The sequence below is a fragment of the Sinohyriopsis cumingii genome, chromosome 10, assembly GCF_028554795.1.
Source record: "Sinohyriopsis cumingii isolate HCF-2022 chromosome 10, ASM2855479v2, whole genome shotgun sequence".
Lineage (NCBI taxonomy): Eukaryota > Metazoa > Mollusca > Bivalvia > Unionida > Unionidae > Sinohyriopsis > Sinohyriopsis cumingii.
This window is the reverse complement of record NC_142970.1, coordinates 53,811,875-53,832,963: the sequence shown is the minus strand read 5'-3', so window position 1 is coordinate 53,832,963 and position 21,089 is coordinate 53,811,875. Positions and strand designations below refer to the sequence as shown.

At 38.8% G+C, this 21,089-nt stretch overlaps 1 protein-coding gene across 3 annotated transcripts in view; it reads right to left on the bottom strand.

The window, feature by feature from the left end:
• Nucleotides 1–208: 208 nt before the first annotated feature.
• The window catches only part of LOC149790171 (serum paraoxonase/lactonase 3-like), a 64,845-nt gene continuing 43,964 nt past the window's right edge, over nt 209–21,089 (bottom strand). For all 3 annotated transcript variants that reach the window (XM_089972163.1, XM_089972162.1, XM_089972161.1), the window contains exons 9-10: nt 12,937–13,071; nt 209–3,278 (exon numbers count right to left, since the gene is read on the bottom strand). In XM_089972163.1, the coding sequence (XP_089828289.1) occupies nt 3,108–3,278; nt 12,937–13,071 (306 nt within the window). In that variant the 3' untranslated portion in view covers nt 209–3,107. The remainder of the gene's footprint in view (nt 3,279–12,936; nt 13,072–21,089) is intronic.

The window sequence follows — 21,089 nt, the reverse complement described above, 5'->3', positions numbered from 1 at the left end:
GTGAAAACTACCAGGACATTTGGAAGGCTTTGATCAAAAATGTTCCATACTGAGCCTGACACTTTATTTTCATCAATGATGACTGTACATTTATTATTGTCAGGTATATAGTGGTGTGTGGTGGGCAAGTGACCTTATAAGTAGGGCAAGCCTTTATAAAGGGTGGATCACAGAAAGTCAGTGATATACATATAAAGTAATAAATGCATAATTTTTAATATTTTATATTTGATATAAAATCACATGCATGTTATGGAATCAATGTGACAGAACTTCAAGTAATTTCATTTAAATTATAAATAATCATCAATCATGATACAAAGCCATAAAAAAACTTTATGAATAATATTGGAGTACAAACATGTGGCATAACTACCATTCATTTTTCTCATTACTGTAAAATATATTATTCATGATGTTTATTTCTCTGCAATAATCACAGAGCTCCTCCCTCTTTCTATTCTGTTTGATTGCTTTCAGTTCAATCAGTTGGAAAACAGCAGAGTTATTAATACAATCAGTTGAATTTGATTCCAACGGAAAATAATACATCATCAATACAATCAGCCAAATTTGATTCCAATGGAATACAATAGGGTTATTAATACAATCAGCTGTATTTGATTCCAGATGCCTTTGATTCCAATGGAAAACAATAGGGTTATTGATACAATCAGCTGTATTTGATTCCAATGGAAAACAGTAGGGATATTAATACAATCAGCTGTATTTGATTCCAATGGAAAACAATAGGGTTATTGATACAATCAGCTGTATTTGATTCCAATGGAAAACAGTAGGGATATTAATACAATCAGCTGTATTTGATTCCAATGGAAAACAGTAGGGATATTAATACAATCAGCTGTATTTGATTCCAATGGAAAACAGTAGGGATGTTGATACAATCAGCTGTATTTGATTCCAATGGAGAACAGTAGGGATATTAATACAATCAGCTGTATTTGATTCCAATGGAAAACAGTAGGGATATTAATACAATCAGCTGTATTTGATTCCAATGGAAAACAGTAGGGATATTAATACAATCAGCTCTATTTGAGTCCAGTGGAAAACAGTAGGGATATTAATACAATCAGCTGTATTTGATTCCAATGGAAAACAGTAGGGATATTAATACAATCAGCTGTATTTGATTCCAATGGAAAACAGTAGGGATATTAATACAATCAGCTGTATTTGATTCCAAAGGAAAACATTAGGTATGTTGATACAATCAGCTGTATTTGATTCCAATGGAAAACAGTAGGGATATTAATACAATCAGCTGTATTTGATTCCAATGGAAAACAGTAGGGATATTATTACAATCAGCTGTATTTGATTCCAATGGAAAACAGTAGGGGTGTTGATACAATCAGCTGTATTTGATTCCAATGATTTCTCAATAATCATTACACCTCTTCCTTGATGTAAATAAACCTTTTATGCTAACTAATAAAACAATACATATATATACTATACAATGTCTAATGTAAAAATGGACTTTCTGAACAGGTGCAAAAAATCACTAATGTATATAACAGAACCAAGCAAACAAAGGATTATAATGTCATAATGTGAAGTTGAGTGCAAGGTTCTAACACTGGCAAATGTCATCAATAATAGATCATCAACAATTATCAATGAAATTGAAAAAATTCTGTATTAAAAAAGTAGAGACACTTATGACCAGATTCATTACATATTTGGAGCATCAAATTCCAAACTTAGTTTAAAAGTCCAAATCTGAATAGGATACTTTGAGTAAATCTATTTGCAGAAAATGATTCCTAGGAGATGAAGCCATGATTTTGCAATACACTTAGAAGGTGATGCAGTATCCCCACACTTTGAAGCAACACCCAAAGGCTATGAGATGATGCAATATTCTCTTTGAACTTGATGAAATGTGTACTGTGTGGCAATGGCCTAATGTAGCCTAGGGACCTTAAATATGAAACTGATTTTTGTGTGCATATTTTGTAACCATTTCAGTAAACATATCCTTTTTTATATTAACTATGCATGCCAGTGAGTAAATGCAATCATTTACATGGGTTGTTTCCTTCTGATATGATGACATATACTGATTTTCAGCACTGGAGCTAACTTAGAATTGTGGGTACTAGTACAAAATGATTTGAAGGTGAAAACATCGAGAACCAGTTGAAATCTGGCACAAATACAACTATGTATTCTAAGCATATAAAAAATTCATTATTCTATTTAGCTGCCTAAATGCTCAAACAAAGTCTGTTAAGGGGCACAATATTCACATTCTGTCTCAAGTTTTAACCATAGGTACAGCTTAACAATGAATTTAATTCATATAAGATTAATTTGGTACAATCCCATATAGGTAGTTTCTAAATAAAATCATATTCGGGTTTTTGTAATGGACAACCAGGTAGTGTGTGTGTGTATGATTAGGATTTTCAATGTAGCTTTAACAATTTCTCAGTCATATCACTACAATGTCTGCAGTGTGGCAGTTTATAGTGATGTCTAGCACTGGGGCATCATGCTGCAGACATGAAGCATGATGTCCCACCCAGTCACATTATCCTGACACATAGGCCGACCAGTCCTAACACTAACTCTTAATGCTGAGTGCCTAGCAAGGCAGCTGTTTGTATCATTTTTATAAATCTTTGGTATGACTCAGCTGGGGTTTGAACCCACAACCTCCTGCTTCTGAGGTGGACGCTCTAACCACAAGGCCACCGGAGTGGTCCAACCAGGTAGTAGTGCCACCTTAAAATCTGAAGAAAGAAAATTCATAATGAAGAAAAAGCCAACTTTGGGGTTTATATCACTACAAATATCTCAGATAATGAAAATCTGATATCACATTCAGATTCCACTGGTCAAAACATATCAAAAAATTCTGCCTCATATGTGTGTAATAAAAAAATGTTACATCTGTAAAACCTGTATTGTACTAATTTGCAAGTGATAAAGCTATGCTACCCTTCCCAACTGGCCAAAACATCATATGTAATTGGAATATTTTAATGAAATTTTGCATGTACACCTGGAAATAAATCACAGAGTGACATGACATGGAATGGCCACAAAGTATGTCTTTGTTTTTTTAAAAACTTCTACAAAGTCCTAACTTCACAGTACATTAATTTGTGTAAAATAGTTCCAACCAGCATCTTCTTCTGGTACATGGAGGCAACTGTTGAAGCATACAGAGTGTGACCTGCATCCGAATACAGTTCCGTCACAAATGTCACATGGTTAGTGCTGTTAGTGTAAAGATATAACACCTGCAAAGATAGAAAAAAATGAAATGGGAATGATACTTAATTTGCATAAATAAAAAATATATATCTAGGTGTTTTCAGAAAGCGAATATGAGCATTTCCATGTTCAATTTACGCCAATTCATGATTTGAAGAAGAAAAAAATTGTTGCATTTTTATAATTTTAAAATTGTCCAATTCCTTCAGTAATTCTTACTCTGGATTTCCAAAAGGGGAAAACTAAAACTTAGTTACAAGATTGTGAAAACAATAAAACATAACAATGAAAATCTAGCAGACAATTAGTTCATGAGACCCAAAGGTTGTTGTGGTCTTTTGTGAATCTTGAAACTCAATTTCAGTCAGGCAGTGAAAAATAAAACCCATTATGGCTTGATTTGCTACACACAACTGCTCTTTGTACACGCTTAAACCACAGTACCATATATACTCCTTTACAAGTTGAGTCAAACAGCAAACAACACAGACCCTGAAATGATATGCCATAATGTGCCAGCAGGATTATGGTCTCTGTGATTACTCCTAACAAACCTGCAGAGAAACCAGATCTGCCAGGCACATTATAATAATGTGACAGTAGATATGGGCCATTGCAATTAATAGCTGAATTTGACTTATAAGCAAGTATATATGGTAAATACAGAAAACCTAATCTATTCATAATATAGTAACTGTCTTCCAATTTTCCTGCATATTATGTCTTTTGCCTTCTTTATTTTGGGTACCTGTACAAATTAATCCATGAAATTATGCATGATCTTGTTGAGCTAAAAGTAAATCTGACTGTAATCAAACAAAAGAATTGAATGTCAGAGTACTTACAAGCCATTTGGATGCTAATTCTACGTTGTTCATGAGCCATAACTCTGTAGGAAATACTAAAAATTTTACTCATCAACCCCTTCCAAAACTTTGTTCAGGTGAATCTCCACAACCAAGATGGATGAAATCAAAAATATATGTGAACACAAAAGTGATCATAAGCAAATGTGATTCATATTCTATACTCATCAAATTTCTTATTTTTGAGATGAAGCTGAAACTCCACAGCAAAGCATGTCAAAGTCTGATACATTTTGAAGCTAGGGTATTCACAATGGTGTGTATTAGCAGTAACTATACTAAAAAGATCAAGGGAAAGAACTCTAAGAAATATGTATAGAACATGCTAATCACTGAACTGCTGTTGATATGAAGCTTGACAGCAAATTTTACTCAAGTCTAAATTAAATGTGGATGCCAAGGCATTCACAAAGTGAGTGGATGCATGCATGCATACATGAATGGAGTCTATTTCTGTGTCCCTCTGCTTTTGTGGCTGGAACAACTACCTGCAATAAGGCTGGCATCCCTATATGGTACATATGTTTCTGATGTGCGATTAGGATTTTTAACATAGCTTTAACAGTCTTTCAGTAATTTCACTATGATGTGTGCAGTGTGGCAGTTTATAGTGATGTCTAGCACTGGGGCATCATGCTGCAGACATGTAGCATGATATCCCACCAAGTCACATTATCCTGACAATAGGCGGACCAGTCCTAACACTAACCTCTTAATGCTGAGTGCCTAGCGAGGCAACTGTTAGTACCAATTTTGTAAGTCTTTGGTATGACTCGGATGGGGTTCGAACCCACAACCTTCCACTTCCGAGCCCGATGCTCTAACCATTAAGCCACTGGAGCAGTCGGTACATATGTTCTGCCATAGGTTGGATCACAAGGTGTGCACCAATCTGGACATAATCAAGGGACATAAGGCCCATAATTCTAAGAAAGCAAATTTTTCAGTAAATTATGTTTCTCCGAGAATACTTATCCAATCATATCATAAGTATTAGCTTGCTACCTCGCAAATCCAGCCCTACTGAAAGATGAAAATAAAGTCTAATCGTGTATATTTTTTATATAGACAAAGGGCAGTAACTCTTGCCCATTACCTCCCATTGATACCACCAGGTGTTGCAAGTTTTTAGCCGAGTGAGACACTAACATGGATGCTCGCATGGCAGGGAGAGTTTTTAAGTAACATGATTGGGTAAATATTCTCGGAGAAACAATTTACTTAAAGATTTTCAAATACATTCCCCAATCACATTACATTAGGAGAATAAGTAAGAGGAGGAGGGGATGCTGAGCATCAGACCTGCTATAATGGTACAAGTTGAACAAACCCAGCTGGCAGAGCTTAAGGTGTAGGGAACATTTGTATTCAGAAATAAACAACAAAACTAGCTGTGATTGGCACTTTATGTAAGAGTTATACTTTCTGCTAGGCTTTTAATAAAAGTTGAACCTTTTGGCAACATGTGAGATTATGTTAATTCATATCTAGGTCATATTTTGTATTTTTTAAGATTTTTTAAAATGTGATACACATGGCTGAAAATTTGTATGTTGTGACTAGATAACTCTTGCCCCTGTCTAGTTTCAGTAGAGATATCTCTCTTAAATGCAATGGAGTACCTGGTTTTGTCATTGTCAAATTGAGAAACTAACATTGTTCTCTATGACAGTGTGTGATATGTATGCTGAGGTAGGATAGAAAGTATATTTATTTCACAAAACATGAGGTATATGAAAAAACAATTGGTACCGTGATACCACCTCTACCTCCGGTATCCTTCTGGGCATGAGTGGAATGGATTCCACATATGAAAGATAACCCATTCTCTTAATGGCACAAGCAAAACAGCATGGGATCCCTTGACATGGGATTCTTTTATATGGTTGAGAAGAAAAAAGTTGGCATCTTCAAACCTAAAACAATTTTCACTAGTGAATCCAGCAATGCTAACAGGCTGTATTGATTAATATATTTGGGTCTGGTGGCCATCTGTGATGCTGCCACCATTCCTAACAGATCCAATGTTTGTCTCTGCGATGCTAAAACTCAGAGGTTCAGCCTAGAGAAGGTCGAGTCTGCATGCCAGCCAGCAGCTTCTAGGATATATTGGATTGAAACATTGCATTTGAAAGTGAGGATCACAGAGATGGCTCTAATCTCATGAGCTGTAATCTTCAATGTGAGATTTATTCATGCTAGTCAACACAAACATAAAAGGGTACTGCTGGTCACGATATTAGTAGATCTACAGCCGATTAGTACAGTTGGCCCAGCGGCAAGCATTATAGCCTATTGTAATCTATATGCATAAGAGTAGTTTTACAAATGCTTTTGAGAGAAACTGGGGCATAACTGTAATTTTGCTCCGCACATGCGTCACCAACACTGATTTGAGTTACCGTTCAGCATCACATGTAAGATTTTGAAAATGTCTTCACCGCCAAGGAAAAAGAAATGTATAACTCAAAAAGTGAATTTTAATTTGGAATATATCAAAAACTGGCTGTGCATCCTGCCATTCAACATTGATATTCATCATGCTTTTTGCACTCAGTGTGCCATCGCAGAGACGATGTGAGGAAGCACGTCGGTTGCAAAAAACACATAGAAGTTGGGAAAATTAAGAATTCGCAGATTTCAGCTCTGGAATATTTTAAGCCAATGGCAGAAGATCGGCAGGCTACCAATGCTGAAGCATTATTTGTGAGTTTTCTTGTCGAACACAACCTATCTTTATCAGCTGGAGACCGTGCTAAACATTTGTTCTGACAAATGTTCCTGGACTCGAAAATCACTTCCAAATATTCCTGTGGGAGAACCAAAAGTGCTGCAGCACCTGTGCATTCCTCACAGCAACAGTGACAGCTAAAGAGTATTTTCTCTAGTGAGGAAAAATAAAACAGACTTTAGAGCCTCCTTAGCTGCAGAAAACTTTCAGCAATTTTAGTCACCAGGATCAACCAGCAGGCAAAAAGTCTGAATTGTTTAGAAAACAAATTTACGATCAAGCAGTTGAGGTAGTTCAAGTCTGCCACAGTATCATGTCTTGATAAATAAATATTTCTGCATATATGTAGTGTTTTAGTTTTATATTGCGAACTTGATATAGGGTATTATTGAAAGATGGAGTGGTCAAAGTGGATGGAGTTATTGTCATAGTATTTTTCACTAATTCATGTCCAAATTCACGACTTTTTATCCCTATTTTCCAAGTTCCATTTGAGAAACAATGTTATGGATGCTGAAAATCAAAATTGGCTAAAAGATCTGAAAGGTCTTTATCATGCCCAATGTTTCATCTGAAATGATGTCTGAATGTGTCCAATATCATAGATCGGGGCCAACTGTTTCTCCTCAATGAGCCAGAGAAAAAGAGTCAGCCAATTGAGGGACTGAGGCATGCAACGGGACGATGTGATGGAACTGGCAACAGTCCCTAAACACATGCCACTTCCACTTGTAAGCTTTCAGAGTGGAGGGCCTTCTTGCTCGAGATTCTCTCCACAATCAAAGGATTTTAATTGTTTGTCGCACAAGGCTGTCCAGATATGACCCAAGTGTGATGAAGATGGTCTGGACAGTTGTTGCATAAGGAGATTCAGATTGGCAAGGATATTCCTGGGTAGATCTATTGCTGGATCAAACAGATCAGTGACTTAGGACTTGTCCCACCTGAGAGGGGCGATCAGAATCATCTTGCAATTCTGACCCCATAACTTCTGGATTATTCTTGATAACAGGATGGGGGAGGCGGGTAGTTAAAGGCCCGCAACCCCTCCCAACTGCCAAAGCTTCTGGGTCTGGAACTGGTGGTGGGCATCTTGTGATTCCACCTTGTCACAAAAAGATCAATCATTGGGCATCCCCAGAAGGTTCATATCCAGGTAAAGACCAATGGGTTGAGAGACCATTCCATATGAACTTGGCCTCTCCTGCATAGAGTGTTGCCCAAGACAATGAGTCTGCCAGGAATATGTCTGATTTGCATGTTGATATGGAGATTGTCGCATCAACGTAGAAACTGCCACACTAGGACATACAGATAAGGTGATTTGGTGCCCTATTTGAAGAGATAGGTCACCACTACCGAGCTGTCAGACATGAGGACTGTATTGCCTTAGAGTTGTTCTTCCCAGAAGTGAAGGCATTGATGATGGCCTTCATTTCTAGGATGTTGATGTGAAATAGGCTACTCCCCTGGCTTCCAAATGCCACCAACAGGTGGGCGCCCCAACCGTATGCACTGGCGCCGGTACATAGCACTATTTCTGCTTGGGGCTTCTCCAGTGGTATTCCCCAGGTAAGCCAACCTGGGGTGTGCTACAGATGCAAGGAGGATCGAATCTCGTGATCCAGATCGTTTGATCAAGGGGACCTGAAAAGAGGCACCACTGAGTCAGCAATGACATCAGTAAGGTGCACATAAAAAGGAAGCCGATCGGGAATAGGTCAGCAGCTGCATTGAATTAACCAAAGAGTTGTAGGTTTTGTTGGAAATAGACTCAACCAGTTCTATGATTCTGTTGATGCGAACATGAGGAAGCCACTCCTGATTCTGGTTGGTTAAGAACTTAATAACCAGATGGACAAAGTTCTGGGATGGAATGAGGTCAGACATGTCCCAGTTTACAAGAAGGTTAAGAATAGCTTTGAGTAGAGTAGAATTTACCAAGCATTTCTGGAGGATGTCATCCAAGTACACTTTCGTCATTGTTGATGACGTTGATCAGAGTATGGAGTTGATGCAATCCATAATCTTAGTGAAAGCCCAAGAGCTGACACTGACGCCAAAGAGAAGAACTGTAAATTGATAGACTGTGTCACAGTAAGCGAAACTGAGAAACTTTCGAGATGTAAATGCCAGAACTTCCGTGTAAATGAGAGTGGAAGAGAGGGTAGGGGGTTGGAAGAATGAAACCCAAAGCCCTTCAGAAATGAGCTGGATCACCCACCCATTGTGTGGGAAGAGGGAAATCCAAGGAGCTTGAAAGTGCAGGAGAAAGCCACCCATGATTAGGCTGTCTACAGGAGGCAGGGGGGTGGGGTGTATGTCAATATTTGTGGTTGGGAGTCTTGAAGGCAGAGAAAGTCTGCTTCTTCATTCCTTGGTACAAATGCCCCCTATGTTGAATAGGCTGTGGGCTCCTGGCAATGCGTTGACAGACTTCACGAAATGGCTTCTACAGCCAAGTGCAACAAAGACAGTCTCCAGCATCTTCCACCTTAACAATGCAAATGTGAACCACGAGCTTTGCATCCTCCGCAATGGGTAGCAAATAAAACTTGACCTAACACCAACATAACTTGGTGTGACTTTGGACAGATCACTGACATTCTAAAACCACCTGAAGAAAACTGCAGCAAAACTTAGCACTTGAAATAACCTACTCCGCAAACTGGCTGACTCAACCAGGGGTGCTGGTGCTCAGACACTCAAGACATCAGCACTGGCCCTCTGTTATTCAACAGCTGTGTATTGTTCTCCTGTCTGGGCTTGATCATCCCACACTAAGTTAATTGATGCCCAGCTCAACACCAAAAATGCCCATAATCTCTGGAACACTACTCCTTTATCATGGCTGCCAGTTCTCAGTAATATTCCTCCTCCATGTCTGCATTGCCAGAAAGCAATCAAAAATATGTTGGCTAAGGTCTATGCCAGTGAGAAACATCCACTGTATATAGACATCGCCTCACATCAAGAAGTTCGCTTGACTTCGAGATGCCCAATCTGATTAGGTCAATTGCCTGAGGATATGACAGCTATCTCAGCATGGAGTGTTGAGTGGTCTTCAACAGATATTGTAAACCACTCCTTTGTAGCTGAGCCATCTCTCTGCCCTCCTGGCTTCAACCTTCCACATCATTTAAGGACTACAATGAACCACTTTCGGACAGGACAGGGTCGTTGTGCAGTCAACGTTGTCTGATGGCACCAGGCCACTTCCTTATCCTGCTGCTGTGGAGCTCTTCAGACCATGTCACACACTGTGAACAACTATCCACTGACAAAGTTCCCTGGTGGACTGCAGACTCTGCTCTTTGCTGATGATGAAGTTAAATGGCTGAGCACGCACTGCACACAATAATATAATATAATGTGTTGAGATCAGTATCGGGGTACATCAGGCTGGGAGAAACCCATCTTGGGCTGCCAAGCATCCCTTTGCATTGGTGGGGGCTGAGAATGCCAAACGCTTGTGTGGGGCAGAGTGGCAAGTTGGCGAGGCAACTCCTGAGCTGCCTGTCTCTGAATATTTTCAACCTGTCAATCAGAAAGCAAGAGTATGGAGTGGTTTAAGTGATGCAGACAACAGACATTCATCCAATTGAATTAGGTCAAAATTGGCCCAAACCATCACGGTAATGGCTATAGTATGGTCAGCTGCTCGGTTAATGACCTGATCCATTCTGGCTGTCGCCTCCCAAGCATGAATATTGTTGGATTGGATCGTTAGATTGCTAACGAGGCCAAATCTAACATGGCAGATCTTGCCACTATGTTCCAAACCAGCTTTGACACAGCATGGAAAACATTCTTATCCACTCTGTAATACAATGGAGCCAGCATGCGGAATTCTTATCAAATGATAGGAGGTCCATACTGATGGCATTGGAGTGCATCTGGTACAAGCAATTAGAGAAAGCTGCTGAACCTGGCTTTCCGAGAAGAACATCCTTAGAGTTGCCTAGGTCGCCAATCTGACCCGAAAAAGCCGGTCATTAATCTCTTTAATCTTCATTAATTGGCAAAGGAGTAAAAAAAATTGTGTGTCTTCGTCCTCCCCAATATCAACTAAATCCTTGACTGTATTCTCATTAAGTAGGAGGGTTTGGAGGGTATTCAAAAATGTCCAACACCTGACAAAATTTATTCAATGGCGACTTGAAAGCTGACTTCAGTTCATCCCATAGTCGAATCAGAATAAGATGGATTTGTCTGTGACTCATCACAACTCACTGTGCTCCAGGTCCTCATCTGGTTCGGCTTGAAGCTCTGCATAAGTCATGCTGAGTGGCATCAATGACTCTGCTCAGTCACATTTGGCAAAGTCATAAGCTCTCCCCTGAGGGTATGCCAGGAGTAATTGAAAGTCCAGCATTGCGGGCTGGTGTGGACAGTGTGTGGTTGGCCCGGAGGCCGGCAGTATACAAGCAACACTAAATTATAGTCACTAATACATGCTCCATGATGAAAGGTGTAAGCAAAAAAGGTCAAATTAATGCGCTAATAAAAAATTACCTTGTGTAAGTCGACAATAGCATGGTGGGATGAGGTCTTAGAGACATAGTCCCAAATAAGTAACAAAATCAGCCAAAAATTGGCCTAAACTATAAAATAATGTATATAAACTACAAATCAATAAGTTCACAGAATAATTCCAAAATAAACAATGGATGGTCCTCTAGGAATGTAGAAGTGGCTGGATTGTCAGAGGCTATTGCACTGTGTGTGCTCTGCACAGCATCGAAGCTAAACCTGGCAACACCAGGTGGTATCAAGAGGAGGTAATGGGCAAGATTTACTGCCCTTTGTCTATCTAAAAAAAAAATAGAAAAAGGGAAGTAACTCTTGCCCATTACCTCCCCTTGATACCACCAGGTGTCACCAGGTTAAGATGATTTTAGACAGGGTAAGACGATTTTCATCTTATAGTATCAATGGATTCACGAGGTAGCAGGCTAATATTCCTAATGCAATGTGATCGAAAAATGTATTTGATGAAGAAATATGTGGAAAATGTGCTCATCACTGAATTCATTGGAACCACTGCTGACATGAAGCATTACAGCCATTGAATTCATTGGAACTATAGCTGATATGAAGCATTACAGCCACTGAATTCATTGGAACCACTTCTGACATGAAGCATTACAGCCACTGAATTCACTTGAACTACTGCTGACAAGCTTGATAATAAATTTGGAAATCTGGCTCAACTCCAGTAACAACACAAGGACATTCACAAAGTTGACAGATCGACAAAAGCATGGACAAATAGATGGAAGCATGGAAAGATGGATGGAAGCATGGACAGTTGGATGGCAGCATGGACAGCTGGATGGCAGCATGTACAGATATATGGATGGAAGCATGGACAGACATGGATACAAGTATGGACAGACATGGATACAAGCATGGACAGACAGATGGATGCATGCATGGACAGATGTATGGATGGAAGCATGGACAGACAGATGGATGGATGCATGGACAGACAGATGGATGCTGTTGTTGTTGTTGTATGGTTTAACGCCATTTTTCAGCACAAGATAGGCTATACATGGCGGCCAGTATAATTGGTGGAGGAAGAACCCTGGAAAACCCGGGAAGAACCACCGACCCACGAGAAGCTACTGGCAGGCTTTCTCATGTACCCACGTTAGCCAGACAGATGGATGCATGCATGGACAGACATATGGATGGAAGCATGGACAGTTGGATGGCAGCATGTACAGATATATGGATGGAAGCATGGACAGACATGGATACAACTATGGACAGACAGATGGATGCATGCATGGCCAGACATATGGATGCATGCATGGCCAAACATATGGATGGAAGCATGGACAGACAGATGGATGGATGCATGGACAGACAGATGGATGGCAGCATGTACAGACGGACTGAAGCATGTACAGACAGATGGATGGCAGCATGGACAGACAGATAGAAGCATGTACAGACATATGGATACAAGCATGGACACACAGATGGAACCATGGACAGACAGATGAATAGATGAATGGACAGACAGACTGATGCAGACAATATCTTTTTCCCCTTGCATTAGTAGTTGAGGATAATTACCTGTGATGGGGCTGGAACCTCTGGGTGATGTAGATGTTCAACCACTTGGTACAAAACTGGGTGTGCACCAATCAGGATATTGCCTGTCTCTGGTTCAACTGTTGGATTATCTAAGCCAGAGTACAATGGAACTTGCTGAAAAAGGGAAAAAGAAACAGAAAGAATAACTAATCAGAAAGAATAACTAATGGAAAATTCAACTGAAAGTGTTAAACCAGGGGCAAGTAAAGAATTATTTTGGTGAAGTTTTGTCAAACACGTGGGATGGACTCAAAAGTGTGCAATGATGAAATCTGGACCATTGTGACTGAGCTGTATAATCACTGGAGAGACATGGAAAAAAAATGTATGACTGTATCTAAAGGGGATCTGAGCAATTAAGTGGTACAGATGGGTTTGAAATTTTAAAACATGGCCGTGGCCTTGAAGATAGAAACAAACCTTCTGGTGATGATATGCAAGTATACTAAGTGTATTCCTTTATGTCAAATGACTCTAAAGGTTTATAGCAGGTTTAAAAAGTCACTGAAGACTTAAAACAGTGACTTATGACCTTGAACTTTAAGATACAACCCTTGATATGACATACCACACACCTTCTGAAGATGATACTAAGAATCATCCTTTATCTGAAATGGCTTTAAAAATATAGACCAGGAATGAAGAAATAAAAGTGGGATATACGTACAGGAAGAAACAAGAATATTATGTCCCGTTTTTGCTTGGAGGGGGCAAATGAAGCAGGTAACCAAATTTTGATTTGGGATACTTGCAGCCTTTTCATGCATGTGTTTTGTTTACCAATTCCATGCCATTCTGGAACCCTAAATTAGGTTCAGGGCCGGATTAAGGCCTTTGGTGGCCCTGGGCACAGACAACATAGGGGTCCATAGCTATTCTGCCTTGTCCATAGATATGGTTACAGTACTATTAACACACCCTGTGAAATCATATGATAATATATGGGGTCTCTTGAGTCTCTTGGGCCCCGCCTGTGAAATCAGATGATAACATACAGGACCCCTTGAGCCTTGGGGGCCCTGCCTGTGAAATCAGATTATAATATATGGAGCCCCATGAGCCTCAGGGGTCTTGGGCATGTTGCCAACTATGCCCTATGGATAATCCAGCCCTGAATAGGTTGCTCAAATTGTGGCCTCATATCACCCTCCTTTCATACAGGCATATATGCAGTGTCCTTGTTTAAAGTTTCCTTCTCCTAGGTTTGAAAAAAAAAGAAAACAACTGCAACACTTAACAAATCATATGAAGCAAGTGCAAAGTTTATTCAAGTTCCCCTTACTGGGTGTTCTCAGCTTTTCACACTTGGTAACTGACCTAAGACCATCCAAGGACTCTGAGCTGACTTTGTAGGCATCCAAGAAGCACAGAAAATTAGGCTGACCCTCATAGCTCAATGGCCAGCCTAACATGCAAGCATGAAATGACCTTAACTTGTGTAACTGCAGGAAAATCTAATCAGGTCAACTATATATGGATATGGAATCATGTAAACCAAATTTCACTTGTCTGTTTATGTGATTTTGATTAACAAAAAGTCAATGTTAGCAGTCTAGAAATCACAGCAAGAATACTTTCCTTCAAAGGGAAAACACTCTCCCTGAAAATGTTCCAGCAATCCAAGATAATACCACTTCTTCTTTTTAAATGCTCAGTGTTGAAATCATCTCTGATATCACTGTGTGATAACAAGACTTTTACATTGGCTGTGGCAACCATACTGGATGCCAGATCTGCATCTTTTAATTTAGGACCAACACAAAATCATGATAAGTCTTTGGTGAAATATATTACCATAAATTCTGGCGGAGTAGTAATAAGATATTTTTAACATGGCTGTCAAGGCAGCCATAATGGATTTAAGATCGACACCATTTTCATTTAGGATGAACCAGATACTGTAAGAGTTCTTTTGGTGAAAACCCATGTCAATATAGTCATAAGTTATAACAAACTATACATCATAAGAAGGGGCCATGAGTGGCTGAGTGGTCTAAAGCACTCTCCGTCACGGATCACTGCCATCTCACCTCTGTCTACATGAGTTTAAGTCTCGGGCTCGGCCAATGTTAATATGTGAGAAAGCTTGCCAGTAGCTTCTCTCATCACTGGAATTTAATTAGAACTTTATTTATTATGACTGATGATAGAATTTTGTAGACCATATGTGACTTAATTCTCAACACAGTAAGTTCTTTTTAAATTTTCACTTTGTATTCTATGGAGATAAATTAATTGTTGAATTTTACTGACTGTTTTGGCTTCATTCTTTTCCATTACTTACTATAAAATCATAGTCATAACAGTTTGATTTTCTTAATGGAATTTGCATGATCAATATGTAGTTGTCTCTTACTACATACAACAGGTGTGTGTGTGTAATTATGATTTTTAATGTAGCTTTAACAATTTTTCAGTCATATCGCTAAGATATCTGCAATGTGGCAGTTTATAGTGATGTTTAGCAATGAGGCATCATGCTGCAGACATGTAGCATGATGTCCCACCCAGTCACATTATCCTGACACCGGGCTGACCAGTCCTAACACTAACCTCTTAATGCTGAGTGCCTAGCGAGGCAGCTGTTAGTACAATTTTTGTCATTCTTAAGTATGACTCGGCAGGGGTTTTTAACCCACGACCTCCCGCTTCTGAGGTGGATGCTCTATCCACTAGACCACCGGAGCGGTCTGTTGGGAGGAGTTGTTGTTGTTGTGGGGTTTAACGTAAATTTTTCAGTACACAATAGGCTATGCATGGTGGCCAGTATTAATTATGGAGGAAGAACCCGGAAAAACCACAGGAAAAACCACTGACCCATGAGAAGCTAGTGTTGGGAGGAGTAAAATTAATCTTAATTACTAATACTTATCTTTCACCATTGTTATGTTTTCTCTTTCTGTAATGTAAAAACCTCATCTGTGCTAAATGCACCAATCTTGCCATTCTATAAATTCTTAAAACACATGTATCGACCCAGTGTGACCTATGTTATTGGCCCATGTGCTATATCGCATCTTTATTTTTTTTAAACGATGTCTGGCTCAGGAAGGACATTGGAGCAGGGTGGGAGGAGAACATCCAATGGTGATTAGGTGTGTGTGTGTGTGATTTGGATTTTTAATGTAGCTTTAACAATTTTTCAGTCATATCGCTATGTCTGCAATGTGGCAGTTTATAGTGATGTCTAGCACTGGGGCATCATGCCGCAGACATGTAGCATGATGTCCCACCCAGTCACATTATCCTGACACCAGGCCGACCAGTCCTAACACTAACCTCTTAATGCTGAGCACCAAGCGAGGCAGCTGTTAGTACCGTTTTTGTAAGTCTTTGGTATGACTCGGCCGGGGATCGAACCCACGACCTCCCGCATCTGAGGCGGATGCTCTAACCACTAGGCCACCGAAGCAGTCCCAATAGTGATTGGTGAGTACTACATACTTAAAATTAGTTTTACTCACCCACCCACCCCATTCCCAAACTACATTTTAATATCAGTAATATATTACATTTATCATCTGTTCCATGGTTTTGCAAATACGGCTTGCTAGTGATATTGGATGATAGCTGGAATGGTCCTTTCATGGTTTACGTAATGGTGTCCCTCTTGCTTCTGGTCACAAATTTCCCATATTTTATTGAAAATGTTTAGTCTTGTTGATTTATTATGGGATCAAACAAGGGAGTCCAGTAGTTCTTTAAGTGTGAATAGATTAATGTCATCTTCAGCATTAGCAGATTTGAAATGTCTCAAATTATGCTGTATGATACATCAAAATTGGTTATGCTGGATGATACATACAATTGGTTATGCTGGATGATACATACAAGTGGTTATGCTGGATGATACATACAATTGGTCATGCTGGATGATACACACAATTGGTTATGCTGGATGATACATACAATTGGTTATGCTGGATGATACATACAATTGGTTATGCTGGATGATACATACAAGTGGTTATGCTCAATGATACATAAAACTGGTTATGCTAGGAATAAGATAAAATACTAATTTACCACAACCACCTTTCTGGAGATTAGATAGACTGCACTATGGGCTAAAACATTTCTTCAATGTGTAAATATTAAACAAGACAATGGGCAATGTGTGTGTCTGTGTGTGATTTGGATTTTCAATGTAGCTTTAACAACTTTTCAGTCATGTCACTACAATGTCTGCAGTGTGGCACTTTATATCGATGTCTAGCAATGGGGCAGTAAATGTGTAGCATCATTCACATTATTTTGACACAAGGCTGACCAGTCCTAACACTAACCTCTTAATGCGGAGTGACAAGCGAGGCTGCTGCTAGTACCATTTTTATAACTCTTTGGTATGAATGGCCCAAGGATCAAACCTGCAACCTCCCACATCCGAGGCGGACACTCCATCCACTTTAGCCACCTGTGCGGTCAGGCAATGGGCAAAACTTAAGCTCACAGAAACAAGTTTTGACAATACTCTGAGCACATTCAGGAAACAGTCATCATATGACAATATTTGGGGTATACCTGGTGAATTTTCATTAATGTAAGTTAAACAGTGTTCATGATACAGAGGGACATATTAATGATTGGTTTAGTGTTTATTTAAATCCCAAGGACACGCCCGAGCTGGTCTGTTGATTGGATCGGCACCCTTTTGGTCAAACTAACCATTTAGTCACAACACCTCTCATATATGAAGGAATGGCTAAAGATACAAAAGTCATTGAAGCATGAAAATTAGGTCACAGTGACCTAGCTTTGGTAGAAGGTGTTGTTACTCACCTTGTGAGACATCCATATACCAATTTTCACCAGTGTAGATGAAATATGGTCTAGGATAAAAAAAGAGATAACACATGGCTGAAATTGCAAAAGTCTCTCAAAAGTGAAAATAAGGTTACAGTGACATAGTTTTCATATGACTTACTTTCATGCTTTAAGATGCAACTTCATATATATTTTCATCAGCATAGGTAAAATAGGGTCAAAAGAAAGGAATAGCATAAAAGTCACTCAATCATTAAAATTACATCAAAGTCATCCAATATCTGTGCAAATGAGTTGCTCATCCTACAAAAAAGTTCACCCACATAGCAATTTTTCTCCTACTCATAAATGTAGGTGAAATAGGGTACAAAATTGTGAAGGGATAATTAACAAATGACTTCAAATAAAAAAGTCACTAAAGTATACAAATTAGGTTTAATACAGAGCCATAGCTGTTCAATGGCTAAATTACTATATATGTCTTGAACAAAATATTATGAGCATGATGAATGAAGAGCTATACAAAAAAAACCTATGAAAATTTGGTCACAATGCCAAATTTTGGTATGAATTGGTGAATTTTCAGAAATATAACTGAAATTCAGTTCAAGACAGTGAGAGTGTAACAAACAAATGGCTGATAATAAAGTCACTCAAGTATGAAAATTAGGACACTGATAAATTTTTGTTATGATAAAGCTAAAAAGAGTTCAAGACATTAAAATGGTTGAAAATACAAAAGTCATCCAAGCATGAAAATTAGGTCACAAAGACAACAGAACAGTATGGAACAGCCACTCTTCCTCAGATGCATCCAAATTAACTAATGTATGTGATTTAGGATCCAAGATACTGAAGGTGTCATGATGGCATGGCTGAAAAAATGGATGTCACTTAAGCATGAAAATTAGATCCAAGTGATTTATTTGTGATATGGATCAGTTACTCTTCCTGAGATGCATCAAAATACAAATTTTCATGCTTAGTTCAGAAAGTGTCCAAGATGTTGGAACCATAACAAGTGAATGTAGCTTTACATGAAGAAAAATATAAACATATGAATCAAGCAACAGGCAAACGCTATATCCCCTCCATACCTCCACCACATGGAAATAAAAATGGACTTTTTAAAGTCATTACTATGAATTCGCTGTCACTTTGTAGGGCTGCACCTTTCATGGATTTCATGGTTGTCCCAAACCACAAATGTACAGATTCAACAAATCAACATTCCTCTCTTCAGACAAAATTGGTATTAAAACACAACAAATCAATATTCCTCTATTTAGACAAAATTATTAAAGGAAAAATATATCCACAATCTCTATATATGTAGCACCTGCATCCATAGTGTTATTGCTTTCGTTAGATAACACAACACATTGGTCATTGATGTGAATATTGAAAAACGAATCATTTTTCGTTGTCCTTAAAGGTTTCAATGCTATGAGAATGAAAACTGGATCCAACAAAATCACAAACAAAAAAGAGAGAGAGAAATATCAATCCCATTGCTCAAAGGCACCTGCCATTCACATGTGACACAGTGTAAGGTACAAAATAACCAAGAGTGTATTAAATCCTGTGAAACAATATGACAATATCTCACAAACAAAAAAAAAAGTATAAAATACAATCACTGTGGGTACAAATAACAATCTTTTCGATTCCATGGGTTACAAAAAGTATTATTAAAGCAAGTTATTGCTGTGTATACTATTTACAATGAAGAACTCAATGCCCATTTGTGTCAATTATAAATAGAGATGGCAAACAAATGAAAGCCCAGGAATTGAATAAACACCTTTTAACAGCTATAAACTCATTGTTTGAACTTACTGGTAGGATATCAAATACAAAGGTTAATTTATTACAAAGCAAGCTGACCCTGGAAGCAGACTTTAGATTCCACTGAGCATGGAGATAAGTATTTTAAAACTATACGTAAGTATGCAAAGTTGGCCGACATGGGGAGCCATCTTTGATTTCTTTCTATCGGTTTTCACTGGAATTTTGAAAATAAATAGAAACAATGGAACAGTTTGAAACGATAACTTCTCACACATTTACATAAAAAGTGATTCCTCTCAGTCATTGTTATCGCGTACATAGCATATATAAAGGGAAATAAATTTTTTTTAAAAAAACACATTACAGATCTCCGCTGTTATGGATAAGTTTGTAGTGCAATACTCAAGTAGTGATGAGGAAATCCATTGCCTAAAGCTTCACCTAAGAGACCAGTCAGAAGAGAGATGATGCCTATGTAAAAGATGATGCCAGGCAAGGGCATTACAAGCGTTTTACATTATGACAAAAGGAGGAAGTTGTAAATTTCTCAAAATTGCATGAATTCGAGTAACGCCAAGACATTTCAAAATCCCCAAACCAACCATTGCAAATTGGTCAAAAATATATTTTCTCAGCAGCGGAATGAATGGGGACATTTTGCAAGATGTGGGAGACCAGTATCATATGCCAATGTGTAAGATGGAAAAATTGCAAAGTGGGTTCTCATCCAGCGCGATCTGCAGATCCCTGTTTGTGTTTGTGTGGACACTATATGCACTTATGCTAAGGAATCAATGTCAAGTGAACATCCAGAAATTGAGTTTCAAGCCAGTAGGAACTGGGCAACAGGTTTTTTATAGCGACACAACCTCCTGCTTCGTTCATGGACAACAATAGCCCAGTGTCTCCCATAAGATTTGGAGGAGAAAATATTATTCCAAAAATTTGTAGAGACAAGAAGAGAAGAAGATGATTGTAAAGACAATATGGTAATTAACATGGATGAAACTCCTATGTATTTTAATCTCATTCCCCGATGAACTGTCAATAAGGTGCTAAAAGTGTGAGACTTTGTATGACTGATGTGAATAAAAAGCATCTAACTTTAGTACCTACAGTTTCCATAGCATGAGATATGTTGCCTCCAATAATAATATTTCGTGGTGTAAGGGAGCTAAAAGATATTCAGGTACCAAAAGGATGGATCGTACATGTGCAGGAGAAGGGTTGGGTTGATGAGGTGATGCTGCAGTGGATTAAACAGATATATGTCAAGAATACAGGAAAGAAACGCTCTCTTTTGGTGATGGATTCATTCTGGGTGCATGATGATGTAAAAAGGCTTTGAGAAGGGGTGCCTGCAGTTACTCCTGGTGAAAGCACCTTTAAGCTGCAGCCACTAGATGTCAGTGTTAATAAACCGGTCAAGTCCAACACGAGGAAAAACTGGACAAATTTTATTCTTAAAGCAGCAGAGGGGCTTTCCAAGGAAAATGACAACACGTCTCATATTAAGAGTGAAGACAAACAAACAATTGTGGACTGGATTGCAAAAGCAGTTGAATCGCTTAGGGACA